We start from the raw sequence: 22,415 nt of genomic DNA, 5'->3' as shown, positions 1-22,415 counted from the left end.
GACTTCTCACCTTCCACGCGGGAGACCCGGCTTTGATTTCCAGCCAGTGCACCTCATGCACAGCCACCGCCTGTCTGTCAGTGGAGGCTAGCGTGTTGCTATGATGCTGAACAGGTTTCAGCACAGCTTCCAGACTAAGAAGCCCTGGTGAGCTACTTCTGAAAATCAGCCAAGGAAAACCCTATGGAAATGGTCTGATCTACAATTGATCATGGGGATGACGTAGGACAGGGAAGCGTTTTGTTCCCTTGTGCATATGGCCATGAGGTGGGGGCCGATTCAATGACAGCGAACAACAGCAACAACGTGGAAAAAAATGAGGCTGCACTACGTGCAGAGACGTGGAAGGAGACTCAAGAAAATCTGTTAAGGTATGGAACAGTATGTACTCCATGCTATCACTGTGCAGGAAGAAAACATATTTTAATCATGCATACATATCTGTTATATTTCCGTGGACTATCTGGGGAAGAACATACAAGACGCTGGTAATGTGGCTGCTTATGGGGATCTGAGGAGGGAGGGACACTTATTTTCACTGTAAGCCCTTTGATAGCATATGAATAACTGTGTGCGCATAGATGGTTGTGCAAGTCACAGTGAATGCCAAGGACGTACATTCTCTCTCCAGGGACCTAAGCCAAATGACAAGCAATGAACCCAGACAGGGCCCTTACTCAGAGCATGAACCTCTCAGGAGGATGTAGCATGGGCCTCCCTGGACAGTGTCCTCATGACACAGGAGGGAGACAGAGTAGCCACTGAAAGGTAGTCCTCCATGTGAGTCACCTCTCACATACACACACCACCAGACAGGCTGGAATCTCTTTCTTTCTTGCTCACTGTCTCTCTCTCTCTTGCTCTTTTGCTCTCTCTTTTTTGCTCACTGATGTATGTTATACACAAATAACTCACTCCCTCGCTCCTAAAAGGCCTCCCTTTGGCTCTGTTCCTAAAACTTTCCCGAATGATGCCAATGTAACATCAACAAAAGTAGACATCAAGTCAGAGTCTACTTTGATGAAGACCAACAAGGAGCATTTCCCAAGCAGTGTCCTGGGTTTCTAGTGAACTGGCTTAATGTCGCTCCCAGGTGAACACAAAGCTGGAGCTCCCAGTGCTTTTGTGGGGGCTCTGCCAAGCCCTTCCGCATCACCCATGGCCTATCTGAATCTCAGCATGCACTGGAATCTCGATTTAGTAACCACCTGCAGCTAGCGGGCAAAGCATCAACCCGGCTCTCACAGGGAAGAGAATACACTGGAGGGTAGAGAACCGCAGGACAGAGAATATTGAATCAGTTCACAGGTGACTCAGACTCCCCCACTCATTGCTTATCCCTCCACAGAGCAGGCTGATATGTTACCCCTAAAGCCATGAGAGAGCTATATGATGGATTGGGGTGGTCTAGGGTGCTTTTATTCGTCCTCCAGAGTCTAAGCCAGTGTCCCAAAGCTCTTGGTGACTAGCTAATGCGTCAGAGGAGGTGGCTATGGGTAATGTGACAAGATGGAATCCATCACAGTGAGGTAGGAAGATGGTCAGAGACCTCATCAGACACGCAGCTCCCCTAGGCGGGCCCCTCCTCCATCTACTCTCCCTTTGCCTTCTCATCTACCTGCTTACAGTTTGTCCCTAACCCCTATAAGTGCCTTGTCTGCATTACTGACTCAATCCAAGTTTTCTGAATAAAATGAATTTCTACCCTCCTAGAACCTCCCACCCCCTCAATACACCTCTCTACCAACTTACGTCCCTGTGTCTGTCCCCTTCTAGAATAGACAGCCCTCCTCCCTGTTCAGATTTTAACACCCTTTCCTTTCCTAAGCATGAGTCACAAGAAAGGAGTTTGTCTGCCTCTCTCCTCCACATTATGCTAACAGCTCCCACAGTTATTACCTTGACCACCGATTCCAGGTCTGGGTGTGATGAATGTGGTTGTTCCTCTTCCCCAGTTGTCTCAGCAAAACACAGCTACTAATCTACTCAGTTACAACCTCACTGAGGGAAGGAGCCCTACATCTCATGTTTTATACCGTAGTAAATTGTTGACCCTATTCAGCAGGTGATTATTTTCTTAACACAACTCTTGGAGTTATATTATTTCAAATCTTCCCTATATTCAACATCTATCTCAGGAAAAAAAATCTTTGGAAGTATATCCAAAAAATGAATATTATGCAACCAAAAAAAAAAAAAAACCCGCTGCCATCGAGTCAATCCTACTTATAGTGACCCTACAGGACAGAGCAGAACTGCCCCACAGGGTTTCCAAGGCTGACAGAATCAGACTGCCACATCTTTCTCCTGCAGAGCGGCTAGTGGGTTCAAGCTGCCAATCTTTCGGTTAGCAGCCAACCGCTTAACCACTGCACCACAAGGGCTCCTTCCCTGGTGAAAATGGTGGTTATGAAAATGCTTTGAATGACATGGAAAAATGCTCACAAAAGGTTGAGTGGGAAACAAATATCACATAAAAGTGAGATCTTAACTTCATTTAGAGAGAGGGACACAGGAACACAGAGAATATGAATACATAAGGTAAAGACCAAAGAATAGATACCAAATTATTAATAGTGGATATTTGTAGATGTGAGATTATAGATGATTTTTCTTTTCCTTACTATACTTTTCTGTTTTCCAAATGTTTTATAATTAGCTTGATCAAATTATATAATCAGAAAATAAGGAAGGGAGGGAAGGAGAAAGGAAGGGGGGGTTGACAGAGTTGGACACACAGGTTTGAGGGCCATGCTGGGAGTATGCGGTGGGAAGGAAACTTGGGTGACCATGCCCGCCTGCTCTTACTAGCTGTGTGGCATTTATTCTTCAGGCTTCGTTAGTAAAAGAGGACAGAAACATCTACCATTCAGGCTGTTGTGAGGACTGAGCAAGAAGCTCCCATCTGTGGCTGGGATCTAGCTGGCACTCGGTAAATGTCTGTCTCCTTCCACTCCACCTGGGGTCTTCAGATTGGTGATCTGCAAAAGGGGTGGGAGTTGGGGGAGGAGGAGGCTGGGTTCCCATATCTCTATAATTTTACCTTTGGCGGGGAGGGGAGCAGCAGTTTCTAGGCAAGGCAGAAAGGAAAAAAAAGGACAAATGCAAAAGAAAAAAAAAAGGCCCTGGGTGTGTTGAGGTCTTTGTTCAGCTCATGGGAAATATGAGTAACTCAAGCAGAGGTGATTTCCCCTCCAGTTTAGGCGAGACCCACAAGGGTGACAGTGCGTGGTCTGAGCCGCACCAGCACGGCCCCTTTCCTGTAACAAAGGGTGTATTCTCCTCACAGGTGTGTGTTCCCTGATGTGGCACAACTGCAAAGCTCTAGCGCTCCACCAGCGAACAGATCTGTTCTACTCAAACATGAAACATCATGAAAAATTCTAATGGTACCAAAGACAACAAATTTGAACATCAGGATGCTCAGGAAAAAAAGAGTTCGTACTGATGTAGGTCACAAATTCATTTATGCTCAGTGTCCTTCGAGAGACATTGACTTCTGGCTCTGTTATGGATGAATAATGTTGTGATTCCGTGAAGGACATGGGACTCCTGCATGCACACCTTGGCTTTTAATTACATTTACATGCGTAACAGTGATTAGACGTAGTAATTACATACATTTAGGCATTTTAGACACAAAAATAAAGAAAAGCAAAGGGCCACACAGAAGAGTCATTAGCACCAATAAAAATTATTAGGATGTTAGAGTGAAGGCTTCAGATAATTCTTTTTCTTCTATTTTAAAGCATGTGCATCAATATGTGCATCAGTTCTTTCTCCCTGAAAATCCACAATTAATAAGGCCTAATTTTTTGAAGCACATGGCTATTGTTTCAGGATTTTTGTTATAACCACCACATGCCCAAATTGGGATGTATTGTTTAAAAAGAAATATCCTATGCTCTGGAATAATTCAATGCCAGATTTTACTCTAGTTAAGAAACAGAGTCGCCTTAGGCCAAAGCCAGATGTGCACTTTTCCATTCCCAAGAAAATAAAAAGACCATTTTGAATACAAATGCATAATGTGAATGCTCATACAATTAACTGCAGATAACTTATTAATTAATACCATCACCAGCTGTTGTCAAGTTGATTCCGACTCATGGTGATCTCATGTGTGTTAGAGTAGAACTATGCTCCATAGGGGTTTCAATGGCTGATTTTTCAGATTGCCAGGGCTTTCTTCAGCAGTGCCTCTGGGTGGGCTTGAACCTCCAACCTCTTGATTAGCAGCCGAGTGTATTAACTGTTTGTACCACCCAACCCATTAAAACCCATTGCCATCAAGTCAATTTGGACTCATAGCAACCCTATACGACAGAGTGGAACTGCCCCATAAGGTTTTCAAGGCTGTAAATCTTTACAGAAGCAGGCTTCCACATCTTTCTCCCACAGAGTGGCTGGTGGGTTGGAACCACCAACCTATCAGTTAGCAGCCGAGCACTTAACCATTGTGCCACTAGGGCTCCTTCTGTACCACCTAGGGACTATAAATTAATAAAAGGTCGTTTTATCCAGAGCAAAAACTATTACACTTAAAGTGGAAATACTGAACGGGGGAGGCTTGGGGAACAGTAACCCTCACCTGGTCGCATTACTGTGACAGCTGTCTGCCCAGAAGTGTCCTCTGCCCGTTTATACCACATGCCGCTGGGGCTGGGCAGCCACTCCTCCACGCGGCAGCTGTACGTCCCACTGTCCTGCACAGCCACATTCTGGATGAAGAGCCGGTACACGCCCGAGGAAGGACTTTCCAAATGTAGTCGCCCCTTTAGGTTGTTCTTGGCTGCCTGCTCTCCATACTGGAAGGTAGCCTCCCGACTCAGGCGGGCGACTGTCTCCCGCTCTGGGTGGTTGGGTTTCCATACAAACCACTCCACTACGAGCTGGGAAGCCATGTTGGTGCGGTTCAGGACTGTGCACTCTAGCTGCACCTGTTTGGTCTCCAGCACTGACAGGTTCCCCTGGGCTTGGCTGAGCTTCAGGCGGCCGTCTGGAACAGCGAGGAAAGAGATGTCAGCGACAGAAAGACAATAAGCCATGTGCACACACCCTTTCTAAGCACAGGTGAACCAGTGCTGTGGATAAACAGGTGCCTTCCAAATACACAGGGACATCAGCCTAGACTCAATTAGCAGAAATATTTCTCAGATGCAGCACCCTAAAACATTGTGAGTTCCTTGATCACGTGTCTGGAATGCTTAGGTTTCAAGGAGGTAAATGTGACGGCGACAGCTGTCCCCAGTTCACAAGCCTCCTCTGTTCAGATGCTTAGAGAAGTACAAGCATGAGCTGTGTATGACCGCACATCCAAATGACAACAGACACTGAGGTGTGTGGCTGACTGGTGGGGGTGGCTATGGGGGGTGGGGGTGGACGTGAGGTGGTGGGGGGCATGGGGAGAACTACTTTCAGATCAAGAGTCAACTTTTAAAACTAACCAGATGACGGCTAGAATATGCTGGGCTATCAACACAAAAGGACTGCGGAGGAATTCCAGTTTAACATGCTCAGAAGTGGGCCCTAAGAGTTACAGTTCTTACTTTCCTTAAAAAAAAACAAAAAAAAACAAAAAAAAAAAAAACCATGCTGGCTCCCTCTCAAGGTGGGAACAAAACTGATGTCAAGTTAGAGAAAGACTGACACCGAAGAAAGTGGATGGTCTGAAAACTCGGCCAGACAGATTCTCCTCCAGCTAAAAAGTGTCATTAATGATGGCAAATTGGTAATTTCATAAAAGGCCCCTCATGAGACTACCTGGACCAGAAAGATGGAAAAGCTGTAAATGCACAGAAGAGCCTCAGGAAAGACACAGCCCTAACATTTAAGGGGGAGGGGCACTTTTCTTTCACTTTTAACTTTCTACACTTCAATACTGTCAGTATGTTTTACAATCCATATGATTATCTTTGTAATTAAAAGGTCAAAAAATAAAGAATAACAGAAAATATATTTATAACAACCAATTTTCCTCAAATATATTATGTTGCTGTCGTGTGCTGTCATGTCGATTTTGACTCATAGTGACCCTATAGGACAAAGCAGAACTGCCCTATAAAGTTTCCAAGGAGTGGCTGGTGGATTCGAACTGCTGGCCTTTGGTTAGCAGCTTGAGCTCTTAACCACCATGCCACCAGGGCTCCAAAATATATTATATGTCTCTCTATATAATATACATATTATATAGAGAGATATATGTATACATATATATGCATACATGCATACACACACACACACACACACATACACACACACACATATATAGGAGCCTAAAAAATTTTATATATGTCTATATATGCATATATATAGATAGATAGATAGATAGATAGATAGATAGATAGATACATAGATATATGGAGCCCTGGTTGCACAGTGGTTAAGAACTCAGGCTGCTAACCAAAAGGTTGGCAGTTCAAATCCACCAGCTGCTATTTGGAAACCCTATGGGGCAGTTCTACTCTGTCCTGTAGGGTCTCTATAAATCAGAATCAGAGAGTGGCGAGTGAGGAAGAGGGGTGAGAGATGATGTTAACTCTGGTTATCTCCAGGATAAAAAGTTATTATCTTCTTCTCTGTCTGTGCTGTTTTGTATTTTCCAAAAACTCTTATACAAGGGTATGCTTTCTCATTAGGAAAAAAAAAAAGGGGGGTTGGGGAGAACTAAAAGCAGAAAAAAAAAAAAAAAAAAAAAACCCAAAAAATTCCAAAACAAAAAAATATACAAACCAAAACTCTCGACTAAAACTGAGAAATGTGTTGTTTGAATCAGTGCCCTGTGAGTTTTCCGATGAGAGTGTTAATATTCACCACAGAGATTTCACTAAATGTGTTTTGACAAGGATTTTTTTTACAGTCTTTTTGTGTTGTCCCAATTAGCTTAATGTAAGTCTATGGATGAGGAAATCTCCTTGATAAACTTAGGATCCACTAAGAATCTACTGAGGTCCCTGGGTGGTGCAAATGGTTTGCTCTGGGCTACTAACCTAAAGGTTGATGGTTCAAAGCCACCCAGCGGTGCCATGGAAGAAAGGTCTAGCAATCTGCTGTTTCCATAAAGATTACAGCCAAGAAAACCCTATGAAGCAGTTCTACTCTGTAACACATGAGGTTGCTATGAGTCAAAATCAACTTTATGGCAACGGGCTTGGTTTTTGGGTTTTTTAGGAATCTGTTTTGGCACAAATGGAGAAAGGGAAAGGACAAGAGATGACTAAAGAAGAAACAACAGGGGGTGGAGGACATCGTTTTCTCCCAGGAGAGAAAATAATCAGAACTGAAAACAGAGAGGAAGAATAGGAACCAAAAAGAACTTTTATGGGTCTAATGATAACCTTCAGTTGCCAAAAGCTCCAAGGACTGGCCTGAAGTCAGGACTAGCCACTGGAAATGCTCACAGGAATCACTGGAGACCAGAGCTTCCCTTTCAGTGCACCAGCAGAAGGGTTAGCACAAACGTCACCTGAGAACCCCTGTATCGGGGCGGTTTAGAAATATGGCGTTCCTGGAAAAAGCAGGGGAGTAGGCCCATTGCACTCAGCACGGGCCAGGCCACACCTGGCTTCATCCAATTCCTGAACAAATATTTATTGAGGCCTCCTGAGAGTCAAGCAGTGAAGATACCTAAAAATAAAAAAAAATCCAAAACCATTGCCATCAAGTCAATTCTGACTCATAGTGACCCTATAGGACAGAGTAGAACTGCCCCACAGGGTTTCCAAGGAGCAGCTGGTGGATTCCAACTGCTAACCTTTTGGTTAGCAGCTGAGCTCTTAACCACTGCACCACCAGGGCTCCAGTGAGGATACAGTGGTGAAGATAACAAAGTCCCTGTACTCACTCTTGGAGCTTAAATTATAGTGGAAGAGACCAACCAAAAAAATGAATGAATAAATAATACACAGAATGCCAAGCAGTGATATGTGGATGAGAAAAGGGGATACGGAGTGACTGTTGGTGTTATATGTCATTGAGTCGATTCTGACTCATAGTGACCCTGTATAGCAGAGGAGAGCTGCCTCATAGAGTTTTCTAGGCTGTAATCTTCAAGGGGGTAAATCACCAGGTCTCTTCTCCCTCGGAGTTACTGGTGGGTTTAACTTTCTGTTAGCAGCTGAATTCTTAACCACTGCGTCACCAGGGCTCTTTACAAAGTGACTAAGGGGCTATTTTAGTTAAGATGATCAAGGAACGCCTCTCAAAGGAAAAGCAAAATAAATGAGTATCTCTGGTCAACATGTTCTACGGTGAGAGAACGTCAAGTACAAAGGCCCTAAAGTGTTCAAGGTGTGATGCAATGAATTACTTAATATGGCCCTTCTAGCCATAGTCTTTGTGACTCGTACACAATGAGTGAGTGGGACTATGCAAATAAGGTGTATGGAACCTGTGATGGTTGGAGTTGTGTGCTGGCTTGGCTGGGCCATGATCCCCAGTATTGTGTGGAGTACTGTGTGGCTGTCCTCTGTTTTGTGATCTGAGTAATTATCCTAATTATTCTCCATTTTATGTGTTGTAAATCCTAACTTCTATATGTTAATGAGGTAGGATTAGTGTGGGGTGTATTCTGAGTCACAGCCTTGCAGGAGGGCATGACTCAAGTCCCACCCTTATTCAAGTCATGCCCTTCCCTGGGGTGTGGTCTGCATCCAGTGTATATGTGTGGGTACTGTGGCTGGGGGGCTCTCTCTCTCTCTCTCCACATCTGGATCCTGTGTCTGGTTTGTCACTATCTGACCTCTGGTTCTTGGGATTTGAGCCAGTAGCCTGCCAGTCTGACCTGCTGATTCTGGGATTCGCCAGCTTCTGCAGCCCGTGAGCCAGCAGCCTTGTCATCTGGCCTGCTGATTTGGGTTAGTTGGCCCCTATGGCCACATGAATCAGGGAAGCTTATGCTGACCCATGGATTTGGAACTTGCCAGCCTCCACAACTGCATGAACCATTTCTTTATTATGGTTCATGAGTTCTCTGAGACGTTGCAGTGAATTATGGAACCCAAAGACAGGAGGGAGAGTACTGAGGGGAAGAGGAGTAGGTGATGTTAGAGATGATGGAATGGGACAGCAGTTTGGAAAAGTTGGACATTTGGGACATCTTTAACCTCTGCCTCACAGGAACCAGCTTTGTGCTGATCCTTATAAAATAAGTTACTCATTCAAAGGAAAGCAGCCATTTATCCATTCATTCAACCATAATCCATCAAGGGTACCATGCCAGCAGCTGGAGACACAAAGATATAGTCCTGTCATCCAAGTGCTCATAGCATCACAGTGAGGTGGAGAAAGAACACACATAAATAATTCTGAAACTGTGTGTTTTATAAAGACCCCTAGTGATATAGGGGAAGTCAGGAAGAGCTTCCTGGAGGTGTTGCTGAGCACCACCTAGTATATATGGGGAAGGGGTGAAGACAGGTGAGCCAGGTAGGGAAGAAGCAGCAGGAGAGGTGTATTCCAGGCAGAGTGGACAGTGTAAGCAAAGGAGATGGGACGTGGATGGTCACACAGCATCCCCATGGCCAACGGGAACAGCAGGCAGTGATAACAACAAAGCATAGGGCCTGCAGGAGTGAGGGACAGAGAGGACACTTAGGGCTGCATTATGTGGGGAAAAGCTGAAAGAACTGGACTCTTTAAGAAGAAGGGGTGACAGAGAGGCACACAACAGCACCCTTCACATATTAGAAAGGAAATGACCCAAACTTATCTTGGGTTGTTCCAGGGGTACATCTAAAATCTGAGAGGGAAATTACAGGGAAGTGAGTTTCTTTCACATAAGGGGTGTCTTAGGCTGGGTTCTCTAGAAATGAAGCAAAACCAGTAAAGTATGTAAATATATATAGAGAGAGATCTCTATCAAGGAAATGGCTCACGAGGCTGTAGAGGCTAGAACATCCTAAATCCATGGGTCAGCATAGAGACTTCTTATGATTCACGTAGCTGCAGGGGCTGGCTAACATAAGATTGGCAGGCCAGAGAACAGGGCCCTTGCTCAGGGGCTGCAAAGACTGATGAATCCCAAGATCGGCAGGCAAGACCACAGGTAAGCTGCTAGCTCAAGTCCCAAGAACTGGAAATCAGATGAACAGGAGTCAGCCGCAGGATCCAGAGCAAGCGAAAACCTCCCAAGCCTTGTGAGAATGTCTGCCCACACTGGATGCAGGTCACATGCCCAAAAAAACTCCCTTTCATCTGACTGGCTACTCACAGCAGATCCCATCACATATGGGGCGATCACATATCAATTCTCAACAGGGAAGTGATCACAACATTATACGACTGCCGAAACACTGAGAATCATGGCCCAGCCAAGTTGACACACAATCTTAACCATCACAGGGGGGAACTATCAACAATGAGGGCTGCCCAAAAGTGGAACTAAGGCCTTCTGGGGTTGTAAGTTCCCCCTTCCCTGGAAATGTTCTGGCAAAGGATGGGTGCCATCTGTCAGGAGCAGAGTAAGGGCTGTACTCACAGAGTTCTCAGAGGGTACCAGAAGGGTGATTCAGTTTAGGGAGACAGGAAGGGCTTCCCTTACTGGGGATAAGAGATCAGGAAGAAGACAGAAGCAGACATGGAAACTTTCTAGACAGGAATCATGGGTGTGGAGCTGAGCTGGTGCCAGCCTGAGGCCCAGGGTGCAAACTTGAAACCCAGAAGGAGACTCAAGAGCTGCCACTGGTCCTGTTTTGCTGCATCTTGCTAACCACAGCTGCCCTCTCAGGCCTTCTCCTTGGAGAAGATGCTGGACATAGAAGCAGAGTCAAGGATGCTTCTGAGTTTACCATCAGCATCAGGACCAAGCCTAGGTAAAGTGGAAAGACCTGCAGTGCACTAGGATGATGGTGTATGTTTCTGCACCCACATCCAGTGTAGACCTCGAGGATGGTCTCACCAGGTGGGCACACCAGAGCCCGCCTGGCCCTTGGCAGTCTCTGCTCCATATCCCCTGGCCCATGATGGCTGTACCCTCTGTTCTTACCTGGTTGCTTCACCGTGACTTCTGTGCGCCCTGAAACCTCCTCCGCTAGCTTGTACCAGGCATAGTTGGGGCTCAGCAGCCACTCTTCGACATGGCAGTAGTAGCTGCCACTGTCACTGACCTCGGCTCTCTGGACAGTGAGGCTGAACAGGCCCCCAGACACATGCCTCTCAAATTGGAGCCGCCCTCGCAGGCCCTCCTCCTCAGCATAGGTGCCATACTCGAAGGCAGAGTTGTGGGTGGTTTTAAGGATGAGCTTGCCGTCGGCATCCGAGGGCTTGTGCACGTACCAGAGCACGGCGAAGTGTGAGTTCTGGCTGGTCTGTGACTTGACTGAGCAGTTCAGCTGAATGGGCCTGTTCTCCACCAGGGTGAGGGTCCGCTTGGACTTGCTCACCTGCAGCTTTGTCACTGTGAAGGAAAGGGGGCAGCTCAGCAGAATGACTGCACACTCCTGGACACGTGGCCCTTCCCAAGCCCCACTCCAGGCTCTGAGCCTGGTTTTGCCCAGCACAATCAGAGAGGGCTTAACACTGACGGGCTTCCTCCAAAATATGCCTCAGGGTGAGGGGAGCAGCACAGAGGCATTTTTACCCCAAGCATCCCTCCTCTGTCTCCTGCTCCACCCCTGGCTTAGGCCCTCACCTTCCCGTCCATTTCCCGCCTGCTCTCTCTGCCACCACATGGCCTACAGGGTAACCCAGCTAAAACACAAACCTGACCACATCATTTCCCTGCTTAAAAAGCTTTAATGGCTCCCAAATGCCTAGAGAATATAGAGAAAGCAATTCCTTTTCACAGCAAAGTCCCTCTAGGATCTGGACCTTGCACAACTGTCTACACTCATTTCCCATGACTCCCCCCTCTATCCCACTCCCCCCACTCATGATGTTTCTCCCTTGGACCTCTGGTCCCCACCATTGCTGTCCTCTCTGGCTGTCCACTTCTGCCATCTCCCCTCACCAACCCTTCTTTCTAGTCACCCTTTAGTTCCCACACCTTGCTCCCATCCCACTGGGCTTGATGACTCAGCCCTGTGATTTCATCAGCATCCTCTATGTACCTTCATCATTTGCTCACCAGGCTGTTTTCCTTACCTCTCTCTTCCACCCTGGACTGTGAGCTCCCCAAGGGTAGAGACCAAGCTTTTTTCCATTCTATCCGCCAGTATGTACAAAGTGCCTCTTCTGTGCCCCGCATGATGCTACGTGCAGGGGATACCATAAAGAATAAGACACACACCAGCTCAAGGGCAAGGACAAGAAGGCAGGAGGGGACAGGAAAGCTGGTAATGAGGAATCCAAAGTCGAGAGGGGGAGAGTGTTGACATGTCGTGGGGCTGGCAACCAATGTCACAAAACAGTGTGTGTATTAATTGTTTAATGAGAAACTAATTTGCTCTGTAAACCTTCACCTAAAAAACAATAAAAAATAAATAAAAAAAAAAGACTAAGACACAGCTCCAGCCCCAGTGGAGCTTACTGCCTAGTGGATGTACTCTCACCACACCCTCTGAGCCTAGCATGCTGCTAAGAAAGTACTCGATCAATGTTTGTTGAAGTGGTGAGTAAGCGAATGAGAGAATGAGTGGCTGACTGAGAGAGTGCTGAAGAAATATGTGGTCGGTGTGGTCAGCTGCCACCGAGTTGGCTCCCAACTCATGGTGATCCCATGCGCAACAGAACAAAATGCTGCCCAGTCCAGTGCCATCCCCACGATCGGTTACGGATCAGACCGTTGAGACTCAGGTTTTCATTGGCTGATTTTCAGAAGTAGATCACCAGACCTTTTTTCTTTGTCTTAGTCTAGAACCTCCAATGAAACCTGTTTAGCATCACAACAATATACAAACCTCCACTGACAGATGGGTGGTGGTTTCACATGAGGTGCATTGGCCTGGAATTCAACCTGGGTCTCCGACATGGAAGGTGAGAATTCTACCACTGAACCACCAAAGCCCCATTGGAGAAATATGGTAGCAGATAACTAGAGGATGCTTGGGTGGGGTTCTGGGGGAAGAGAGAGGCTGAGAAGATGACAAGCAATGGGACAGAACAGAGCCAACTGCAATCATTTCCTCTTCCCCTTGCCATCCTGCTCTGGAAACAGAAGAGAAGGGCACCTCAGGAGTGCCACCCAAACTGCTAATTAATGACTATGTTCACCTTTAAGGTGGCAAGAAGCCAAGGTCTCGTGAAATATATCATATGAAGGTAATTTGAGATCTCACCCACTCTGTCATTATCATACTTGGCTCTGCTTTCCCCTACCCACTCTCCTCCCTGCTAGCGGGGAAAAAAAAGAAACAACTCTAAATTCCTTTCAGGGAACTGATAGTAAAACTATCATTCCATCTCCACTCCTCTCTTTACACTTAGCTTTTCAGGCATGGGGATCAAATCACTCGCAAGGGGCAGGCTACACAGGGAAAAGGCATGGGCTCCCCCACCCACCAGGCTGGTGTCCATAGGGGAGGGGCAAGGCAGGTTTGCCCTGGTGAACCTCCAGCCCCCCTGCCAGTCAAGTTCTTGTTCTTAAGGCCAGAGAAAGCCTTCAGGATCAGGAACTGCTCCAGACACTGGGCTGACCCCTATGGCCGGGACCCTGGGCCTCTTCTGCCAGCCTTGGCTGGCTCACGCTGAGCGTGGTGTGGAAAGATGGCATTCAGGATTGAGTCCCATGCACCAAGGCAACTGGAACTTTTGAAAGGCACAGACTGTCATTTGGCCCCACTGGAAACACATGGCAAATGTTTTGAATGGCTGAGAGGAGTTAGCATGCTAAGGTGTGGCAGGTCCAGATATCTAACACCGTTACTGCAAAAGCAGCTTGGAGGCTCTGCTACTGGTGGTAAATCAGGCAGCATTCTCTTTATTCAAGACTGTTGAATTCACATGCCTACAAAACCCATTGCCACCAAGTTGATTCCGGCTCATCGCGACCTTATAGGACAGAGCAGAACTGCCCTATAGAGTTTCCAAGGCTGTAATCTTTACAGAAGCAGACTGCCACATCTTTCTCCCGTGGAGTGGCTGGTGCATTCGAACTGCCAACCTTATGGCTAGCAGCAGAGCGCTTAAACACTGTGTCACCAGGGCTCCTTCACATGCCTACAGGCCTTCTCAAACCATTGAGAACACACCAAGCATCCATTTGTGAGGAATCCCACATCCCATAGCCCCACCCTCCCAGGTCTCATCTTTTTTGTTAACAAGCCCAGTCTTCTGCCTTCTGCCTTCCTCAAACACGGAAAGCCCTTTAGGGCACACTCAGAATCCAGGGCAGGGTTTAGCACTAAGCTCTCATTCTCTGGAAACCAGATTCACATTAGCTTGCCAGTCGACTTTTCTGATCAGATTCCTATAATACCTGAAACAACCAGCTCCCTTTTCTTTCCTTTCCAACCCAGTTCACTGCACGCAAATGATATCTGTATCAGTGCAAACAACACCACCTGAATTATCTGGTTCTTGGCCAAAAAAAACTGGGTTGTTCGGGGTAGAGTAGAAAGAGCTTTAAAATGGATTATTAATTGGAGCCAGATTATTTTTTGCAACTGTTACTAAGGAAACCTCAATTGCTATAGTAACTGCATATGTTAAACTGGAATCCTATGACTCAACTTCAATTCAGTCACATGGTCTGAGAGCAAAAATCCAAGGAACAGAACTGTTTCCAAAGCACTTTCATTTTTTTTTTCCTACTCATGTCAAAATATTGTGAAGTGTTGAGAAGCTTGAAAGAGAGGCAATTTTGAAATTTGGAGCATGTCTGACAGGTGGGCAAGGGGTCAGTTCCTATTCTAGCTCTGAATTTTCTCCCACATCTTGAGGACAAGGAGGACCTTCCCAGAAGCCCAAGGGAGACGGGAGCCTCCACGTAAAAATAAGGAGCACTTACACGCTCCTGCCACAACACTGTGTGGGCCTGGAGGCATCACCTTCCTTCCTAGAAAGACGACAACCCAGCCCCGTTAGTGACCATAGATGTTTTCATCTGCAAAATGAGAACGCTAATAGTATCTACCTCACAGGAGTATTGGGAAGATCGAAGGTCATAATCTACAGAGAATTTTTACAGCACAGAGCCTGGCATATAATGAACTCAATAGATTCTAGCTATGCTCATTCCCTTTTGGTTTCTGTGCCTTGTCCCAAGTTCAAGGCTCACCATTAGATGAAGAACTGTCAAGTAAGTAGCCATCTGGCTACTAAAAGTGCCGTCTGTGGAGGAGCAGCAGGGGCACCACCTGAGTGAGAGCTTGTTAGAAAGGCAGACTTTCAGGACCCATCCCAAACCTACAGAATGGGGATCTGCATTTCAACAAAATTCCCAGGTGATCTGTGTGCATTAAAGCCTGAGAAGCCCTGTGCTTGGCTGGGTGAGTGAATGGACATGGAGGGAAATAAATGCAGTGAATGAAAAGACGCTAAAGACTGAGACTTGGTTAATCCCCAACAATGAATCACCAGGAGGAGGAAAGAATCCAAGGACAGGCAGGAATAAGGGAGAGAGAGGCTTTTGGGGTGGGGCGGGATGCCCCACCTTCAAGAGAAGGCTTGGGCTCAGGCCAGCAAGTGCCTTCTTGCACCTCTGGACTCCTAGAGCTGGGGCTGCAACCTGATTGAGGGTATGGCCCTTCCTTCCTGGGCCTCTGATCAAAACATGGAGGAGGATTTTTTTTTTTTAAATAATATTTTATTGTGTTTTTGGTGAAGTTTACACAACAGTTTAGGTTCCCGCACAACAATTTCTACACAAAGTTGTTCAGTGTCATTGGTTACAATGTTCACAATCTGCGAACATTCTCATTATTTACATTCTGGTTGTTCCATTTACATTAATCTAGTCTCCCTACCCCCTTACATTCTCATCTTTGTTTTAAAGTAATTGCTGACTGTTTGGTATCCAGCCGTGGTAGTATAGTGGTTAAGAGTTCAGCTGCTAACCAAAAAGGTTGGCAGTTCAAATCCACCAGCCGCTCCTTGGAAACACTATGGGGCAGTTCTACTCTGTCTTAGAGGGTCACTATGAGTCAGAACTGACTCAATGGCAACAGTTCTTGGTCTCATATGGGTGATTTTTTTTTTTTAATTGTGCTTTAGATGAAGGTTTACAGAGCAAATTAGTTTCTCATTAAACAATACACATATTATTTTGTGATACTGGTTGCCAACCCCACGACTTGTCAACACTCTCCCCTTCTCAACTCTGGGTTCCCCATTACCAGCTTTCCTGTCCCCTCCTGCCTTCTCATCCTTGCCCCTGGGCTAGTGTGCCCACTTAGTCTCATTTTGTTTTATGGGTCTGTCTAATCTTTGACTGAAGGGTGAACCTCAGGAGCGACTTCAGTACTGAGTTAAAAGGGTGTCTGGGGGGGGCCATACTCTCGGGGTTTCTCCAGTCTCTGTTAGACCAGTAAGTTTGGTCTTCATATAGGTGATTTTTTAAAGGAGCACAGTACTCACGGGTGATAGTCTTTATTTTTTGAGCCAATGTGTTATTTAGCTACAAGGTGACCTCAGGGGTTAGGTTCAGTTCAAGGTTTGAGGAGGAGATTTTCGTGTGCTTTTCTCACTCAAAACTCCTTTATTTCATCAACACAGGATCTCCTTAAATTCCGCTATAGCTCTGTTTCATTTTGCCTTATAGTGCAGTTAATCTTTTAAAGGTCTAGTCTTTCCCGCTAAGGGCAGGGACTGTGATCCAATCATTTGCTAACAAATTAATAAATGGATAATTGGGTACAAATGTGATTAGGTCCCTGGGTGGCATAAATGGTTTGTAATTGGAGTCCACCCAAATGTGTCTCAGGCAAAAGGCCTGGTGATCTACTTCTGCAAGATCACAGCCATTGGAAGCCCTGTGGAACACAGTTCTACTCTTAGACACATGGGGTCACCATGAGTTGGAACTGACTCGACAGGTACTGGTTAACCTTTTATTGGAAGTATGCAAACATAAAGGAGAAGCACTTTATTCCGAGTGTGACAGAAGGGAGTGAACATTTTTAAAAAGCATGTGATAGCTGAGGTAGGCCCCGAAAAATAAATAAGCGGGTGTTCAACAGGATAGGAGAAGAGTGAATTTGTACCCCAGGCAGAGGGGCAGGCGAGCAAAATAGAGAAGGTTTCTGTGTCTTCTTTCAGAGAAAAGCAAGCGTTCAGGTGTGGCAAGTGAAGTTAGGACGATAAGCTTTGGCCAGATTGCGAAGGGCCTGGAGTTTGCACTTGATCCTGACCACCAGTGGCTCTCAGGGTGTGATTCGAGGCTGACAGCATCAGTACCACCTGGGCATTTATTAGAGGCTACCGAATCAGAAACACTGCAGGTGGGGCCCAGCAACTTGCATTTTCACAAGCCCTCCAGGTGATCCTGAGGCACGCTGAAGTTTGAGAAGCCACTGGTATGGAGGTGAGGAGGCTGCCGGTAACTCTAGGGACAGCAGCTTCTGTGTTAGTGGCACAAGCTGAAGCCAGAGGGTAGCAGTGAGGAGGGATGGGGGCAGTAGGGAGTACAGAGAGAGAATCAAACCAAATCCATAGCCATCGAGTCCATTCCGACTCATAGCGACACTGTAGGACAGAGTTGAACTGCCCCATAGGGTTTCCAAGGCCCTAAATCTTTACAAAAGCAGACTGCCACGTCTCTCTCCCGTGGAGTGTCTGGTGGGTTCGAACTGCTGAGCGGTTAACCACTGTGCCACCAGGGCTCCTTAGAGGGAGAGAAACGAGACATTATTCTTTATTTACGATAAACCAGTTGCCGTGAAGTCAATTCCAACTCACGGTGACCCCATGTGTCAGAGTAGAACTGTGCTCCATGGGGTTTTCAATGGCTGGAGTTTGGTAAGTATTGCCAGGCCTTTCTTCTGAGGGGCCCCTGAGTGGAGTCCAACTGCCAACCTCTGGTTAGCAGCCAAGTGCATTAACCGTTTGCACCAATTAAATATACCTGTGTAAGGCAGAAACGTGTCAGAGAAGGAAAACTCACATTATTTTCCACTAAAACGAGTGACAGAAATGTGGTAAGACTGCACCCTATCAAAGGCAGAAAACTTGCGAGACCCAGAAAATCAAGGCAGTCTCATTGAGTTCTGTCACAGGATTCACTGTTTATGACAGTAATGTTTGGATAGAGGGGGCCTGTGGCTGGGACAGGAGAGATTTTACAAATTGAGGGAAGCAGGTAAGCCAAGAGACTGGGAAAGAATGAAAGGAGAGCTGCCGGTGAAGGCCTCCCCATTTTCAGGAAGGAGGTGCAAGGGCACCTGCCAGTCAGCCAGTTACTACACTGTGGAATCTCTGCATCCTTAACATTCTTTGGCTTCCTGCTTGCTTCTCTCCCCACGGTCATGCCCTATTTTGGCCCCAAATGATCTCTTTTTCAGGCTGTTATAACTAAGCCCACTACCTCCAGCCTCAACCACAGCCAGTGAGAGCTTCCTAAACTGCAAATAGGAGCATGTTGGAAATTTGTGGGCAAATCTTTGGCTATCACTTTGAGGGAGGAATCCAGTAAACCAGCTGCCTTGAAGTTGATTCTGACTCATGGTGACCCCATGTGTGTCAGAGTAGAACTGTGCACCTCAGGGTTTTCATTGACTGATTTTCTGGAAGTAGATTGCCAGGCCTTTCTTCCAAGGCACCTCTGGGTAGACTCAAACCTCCAACCTTTCCATTAGCAGCTGAGTGCATTAACCACTTGCAAAGTCATATCTGGGGCAGCTCCATGCAACAAAACTCTGCCTTGCATTCTGTATGACTTTCAAATGGCAGTCACTAGATGGAAAGTCTATTTATAATTATCCAAGCCTAGAACCTAATTTCATATTATTATAAACACAGTAGATTTTTTAAAACATGGTTTTAACATATGCCAAGTAAACTGGGGAAGATTTTCCTTTGTTTTGTTCAGAACTGCAGGAAGAGTTGTTCTGGAATTTGGGAAATTCCATCTCGGACGGCAGTGCTGCTTGTGGCACCCAAGGTCCTGACATAGTGGTGTGTAGTTATGAGTCTGCGCGGCCGTGGTAGCGTCTGCAGCGCATCTGCTGGCTGCGGCCTCACACTGTTATTATACCTCTAGTGTAGCTCTCCTCAAGCACTTACATATTGAATACATTATCTTATTATGAACTACTTTCTAAAAATTCCTTTTACTCTACAAATAGGCCATTATATCAATTTTGTAAAATTAAGTGAGTAGGTATATTATATTGTCTATGAACTTCATTTCTGGGTAGTTAAGGAAATATTACAAATTGTTATAAAAACAGGAGTATATGATCTGAGAGGCCTGCAGGGAAAAAAAAAGTCCTAATTCCTCAACTTAAGGAATTCTTATTTAACAAACTTTTACATAGTGCTTTCTATGTGCTAAGCTCTATTCTAAGCACTTTACAAATATTTACTATTTGGTCCTCACCAACTCTACGAAAGAAATAGATGCCATTATTATCTCCAACTTTAAAGATAAAGAAGTTTGCCCAAGATCACACAGCTACTAAGTGTCTAGTAAGTGTCATGGAGTTGGGATTCAGACCCAGCCCATCTGATCCCAAGAGTCCTTGCTTTGAACCATTACCTAGATGCATGTAAAAGCTGGAAAATGAAAATGGAAGACAGAAGAATTGATGCATTGGAATTACGGTGTCCACAAAGAAATACAACCAGAGTGCTCCTTAGAAGAGAGGATGGCAAAACTTCAACTCGCTTACTTTGGAAATGTCACCAGGAAAGACCAATCGCTTGAAAAGGTAAAGTAGAGAGTCAGCAAAACTGAGGGAAACCCTCCATGAGATGGACTGACACAATACCACAACAATGAACTCAAACCATACCAACCGTCATAAAGATAGTATAGGACCAGGCAACGTTTCATCCTGTCATACGTAAGCTCGCCATGAGTCGGCGCAGACTCAACAGCAACTAGCAACAACATGGTGACTCCCCAGGCTTCAGTGTACACAAGGGGCTCTGCTGGCTACAGCCAACCTCCCTGGGTGTGAACCCTTCCCAGGTCCCATGCTTCAGTCACATCAAAGTTAACACACTGCTTCCTCCCTTCCTGACTTTCATTACTCACCCTCTTCTCTGCGCCTGGAATGCCCCACTCCTCCTCCTCTCCCCATCCCCACACCTATTCCCTCCTGATGCCTATTCCCCATACCCTGTGCTTGGCTCTGCCACCACACCTGTAACCCTTTACTACACTACTCTGTTCCCAGCCCTGCCTCCTCCTCCAGACAGCCCTCTAGGCAGGACCTGCAACACATCCATCGCTGCAGCTTAGCGCCCAGCACAGTCACCTGCACACAGCAGGTGCTAAAACATGTTTGCAGAAGGGACAGGGAGGTGGGGCAAGGGAAAAGGAGCAACAATTTGGATGAGGTGGAAACAGGTAATTAGGGGGAACCTAAGCACAACCTGCCCTGTCTCACCTGTCTGCAGACATGGCAGTGACTCTTGCTCATTGAGTTCAATAACAGGCATACCTGGTATCACCATGACAACAAGGCTTGAGGAGAGGGGGGAGAGCTGGGGATGCCTACTAGGGCTCTTGGGCTTATACTCTATCTTTGAGCAGAGAGCAGGCAGAAGCCACAGGGGATGGAGGAAGGAGAACCGCAGGTTCTCTTGAAAGCTAGCAGAAGAGGTAGGGCAGCCAGTTCACCTGCTGGCCTGCAACAAGGCAGCCACTGTTCACATGCCCTGGATTCACGAAAGTCACAGAAAAAGCCCTAAGCTCTCTCAATCTGCCAGGTCAGCAATAACAAATAGAAGAAAACTGATTTGGCAACATCCAGAGGGTATTAAATATTCATCCTGACTACCCATCAGTGAAATCCCAGCAGAATACAACCTCTGACAAGTCGGCTTTCTACCACTGGAGGCTGTCCTCCTGGAAGCTTATTTATTGCTTTGTCGATTTTAATGTGCAATATTTAATAGCCAGACCAAGCTATGGTTGTAAACATTTGGAAAATGAGTGCTGACATTTCCCTTATTGCCTCTGTATTTAGGGAAATGTAATTGGAAGGTGGTTTGGGTGCTAAATAAAATCAGAAGGAAGCAAAACAATACCTCAAAATTGAAAAAGAAAAAAAAATTAAAAGAGAAAAGAACTGATTAAGAACTAAAAAATCGAACAGGGAGTAAGACTCAGTTAAATCAACAAGAAAATGCAAGTGATGGCATTCCTGCAAGATTTCCTGGGGGAAATGTGCAGAGAGAATAGGAAGCATGCATACAGAATGAAGAGTCAATAATAGATCCACAGCAAGTCCATCATACAAACCACCAGAGATTTTGATGAATCGAATACCCAAGGAGTGGTCAGGGTCAGCAGGTGGCCCAGAGAGGGCCTGGTTTGAGGCACAGACCACAGATGACATCACAGCAGTGGAAGGCTGATGATAAATGGACCAATGTGAATGTGTCAACAGTCCCTGGGTTTCTATTTGATTCTGTTAAAATAAGAATATTCTTAAAAAAAAAAAAGGAGGGGGCAGGCAGGGGCTATTCCTATGGAAAACACCAGAGAATCCATGTTTTGAGGGGCAGGGAGTACAACAGAGAAGAAAGAAAGAAGCCAGCACTGGCTTTGTGCTCTGGTATCCCCAAGACTTACAGCCATCTTGTGGCAGAAGTTATAAGAAATCGAGGAGGTAAAAAAGGCACAAATTAAGCCCTTACACAATTAGTAAACTTTGTCTCAAGGAACCTCTACTTGTGACCCTCCACTTGCAAAACACAAATTTAAGATTTGCTAAAAGGGGTCCTGGTGGCATACTGGTTAAGAACTTGGCTGCTAACCAAAAGGTCGGCAGTTCAAATCCACCAGCCACTCCTTGGAAACCCTATGGGGCAGTTCTACTCTGTCCTATAGGGTTGCTACGAGTCAGCATCGATTTTAAAAGGGGTCAGGATATCAGGGATGGTGTGCCAGAGAGATGAGAGATTAAGTAAAAGTCCATGTACCAAAAGGATTCCTGAGAAGAAAAACAAGTAATTATCTAGAGAATACTGTAATATAATAATTAAGAGCTTGGACTCTGGAGCCAGACTGCCTGCCTAGATTTGAATCCTGGCTCTGCCACTTATCATGGGTCCTTGGGCAATTTATTTAACTTCTGCCTCAGTGTCCTCACCTAAAAATGGGGTGAAACAGTGTCCCCTCATGGTGTCGCATGGATTAAGAACTAAGTAAACCAAAACCCAAACCAAATCTGTCCTCCACTGAGTTGATTCCGACTCATAGCAACGCTACAAGACAGAGTAAAACTGACTCCTAGGGTTTCCAAGGTTGTAATCTTTAGGTGGTGAGTTGGTTAAGAGCTACGGCTGCTAACCAAAAGGTTGGCAGTTCGAATCACCAGCCACTCCTTGGAAACCCTAAGGGGCAGTTCTACTCTGCCCTATTGGGTCTC

General features: G+C 46.0%; 1 protein-coding gene across 2 annotated transcripts in view; it reads right to left on the bottom strand.

Annotated features, from left to right (window-relative positions):
* Positions 1–22,415, bottom strand: part of IGSF3 (immunoglobulin superfamily member 3) — a 123,519-nt gene that overhangs the window by 4,753 nt on the left and 96,351 nt on the right. For both annotated transcript variants that reach the window (XM_004380352.2, XM_023734883.1), the window contains exons 8-9: positions 10,985–11,395; positions 4,592–4,999 (exon numbers count right to left, since the gene is read on the bottom strand). In XM_004380352.2, the coding sequence (XP_004380409.1) occupies positions 4,592–4,999; positions 10,985–11,395 (819 nt within the window). The remainder of the gene's footprint in view (positions 1–4,591; positions 5,000–10,984; positions 11,396–22,415) is intronic.

This window comes from Trichechus manatus, unplaced genomic scaffold (assembly GCF_000243295.1).
Source record: "Trichechus manatus latirostris isolate Lorelei unplaced genomic scaffold, TriManLat1.0 scaffold00073, whole genome shotgun sequence".
In the NCBI taxonomy this organism is placed as follows: domain Eukaryota; kingdom Metazoa; phylum Chordata; class Mammalia; order Sirenia; family Trichechidae; genus Trichechus; species Trichechus manatus.
The sequence above is the reverse complement of the archived record's forward strand: the minus strand, read 5'-3'. Positions and strand labels throughout refer to the sequence as shown.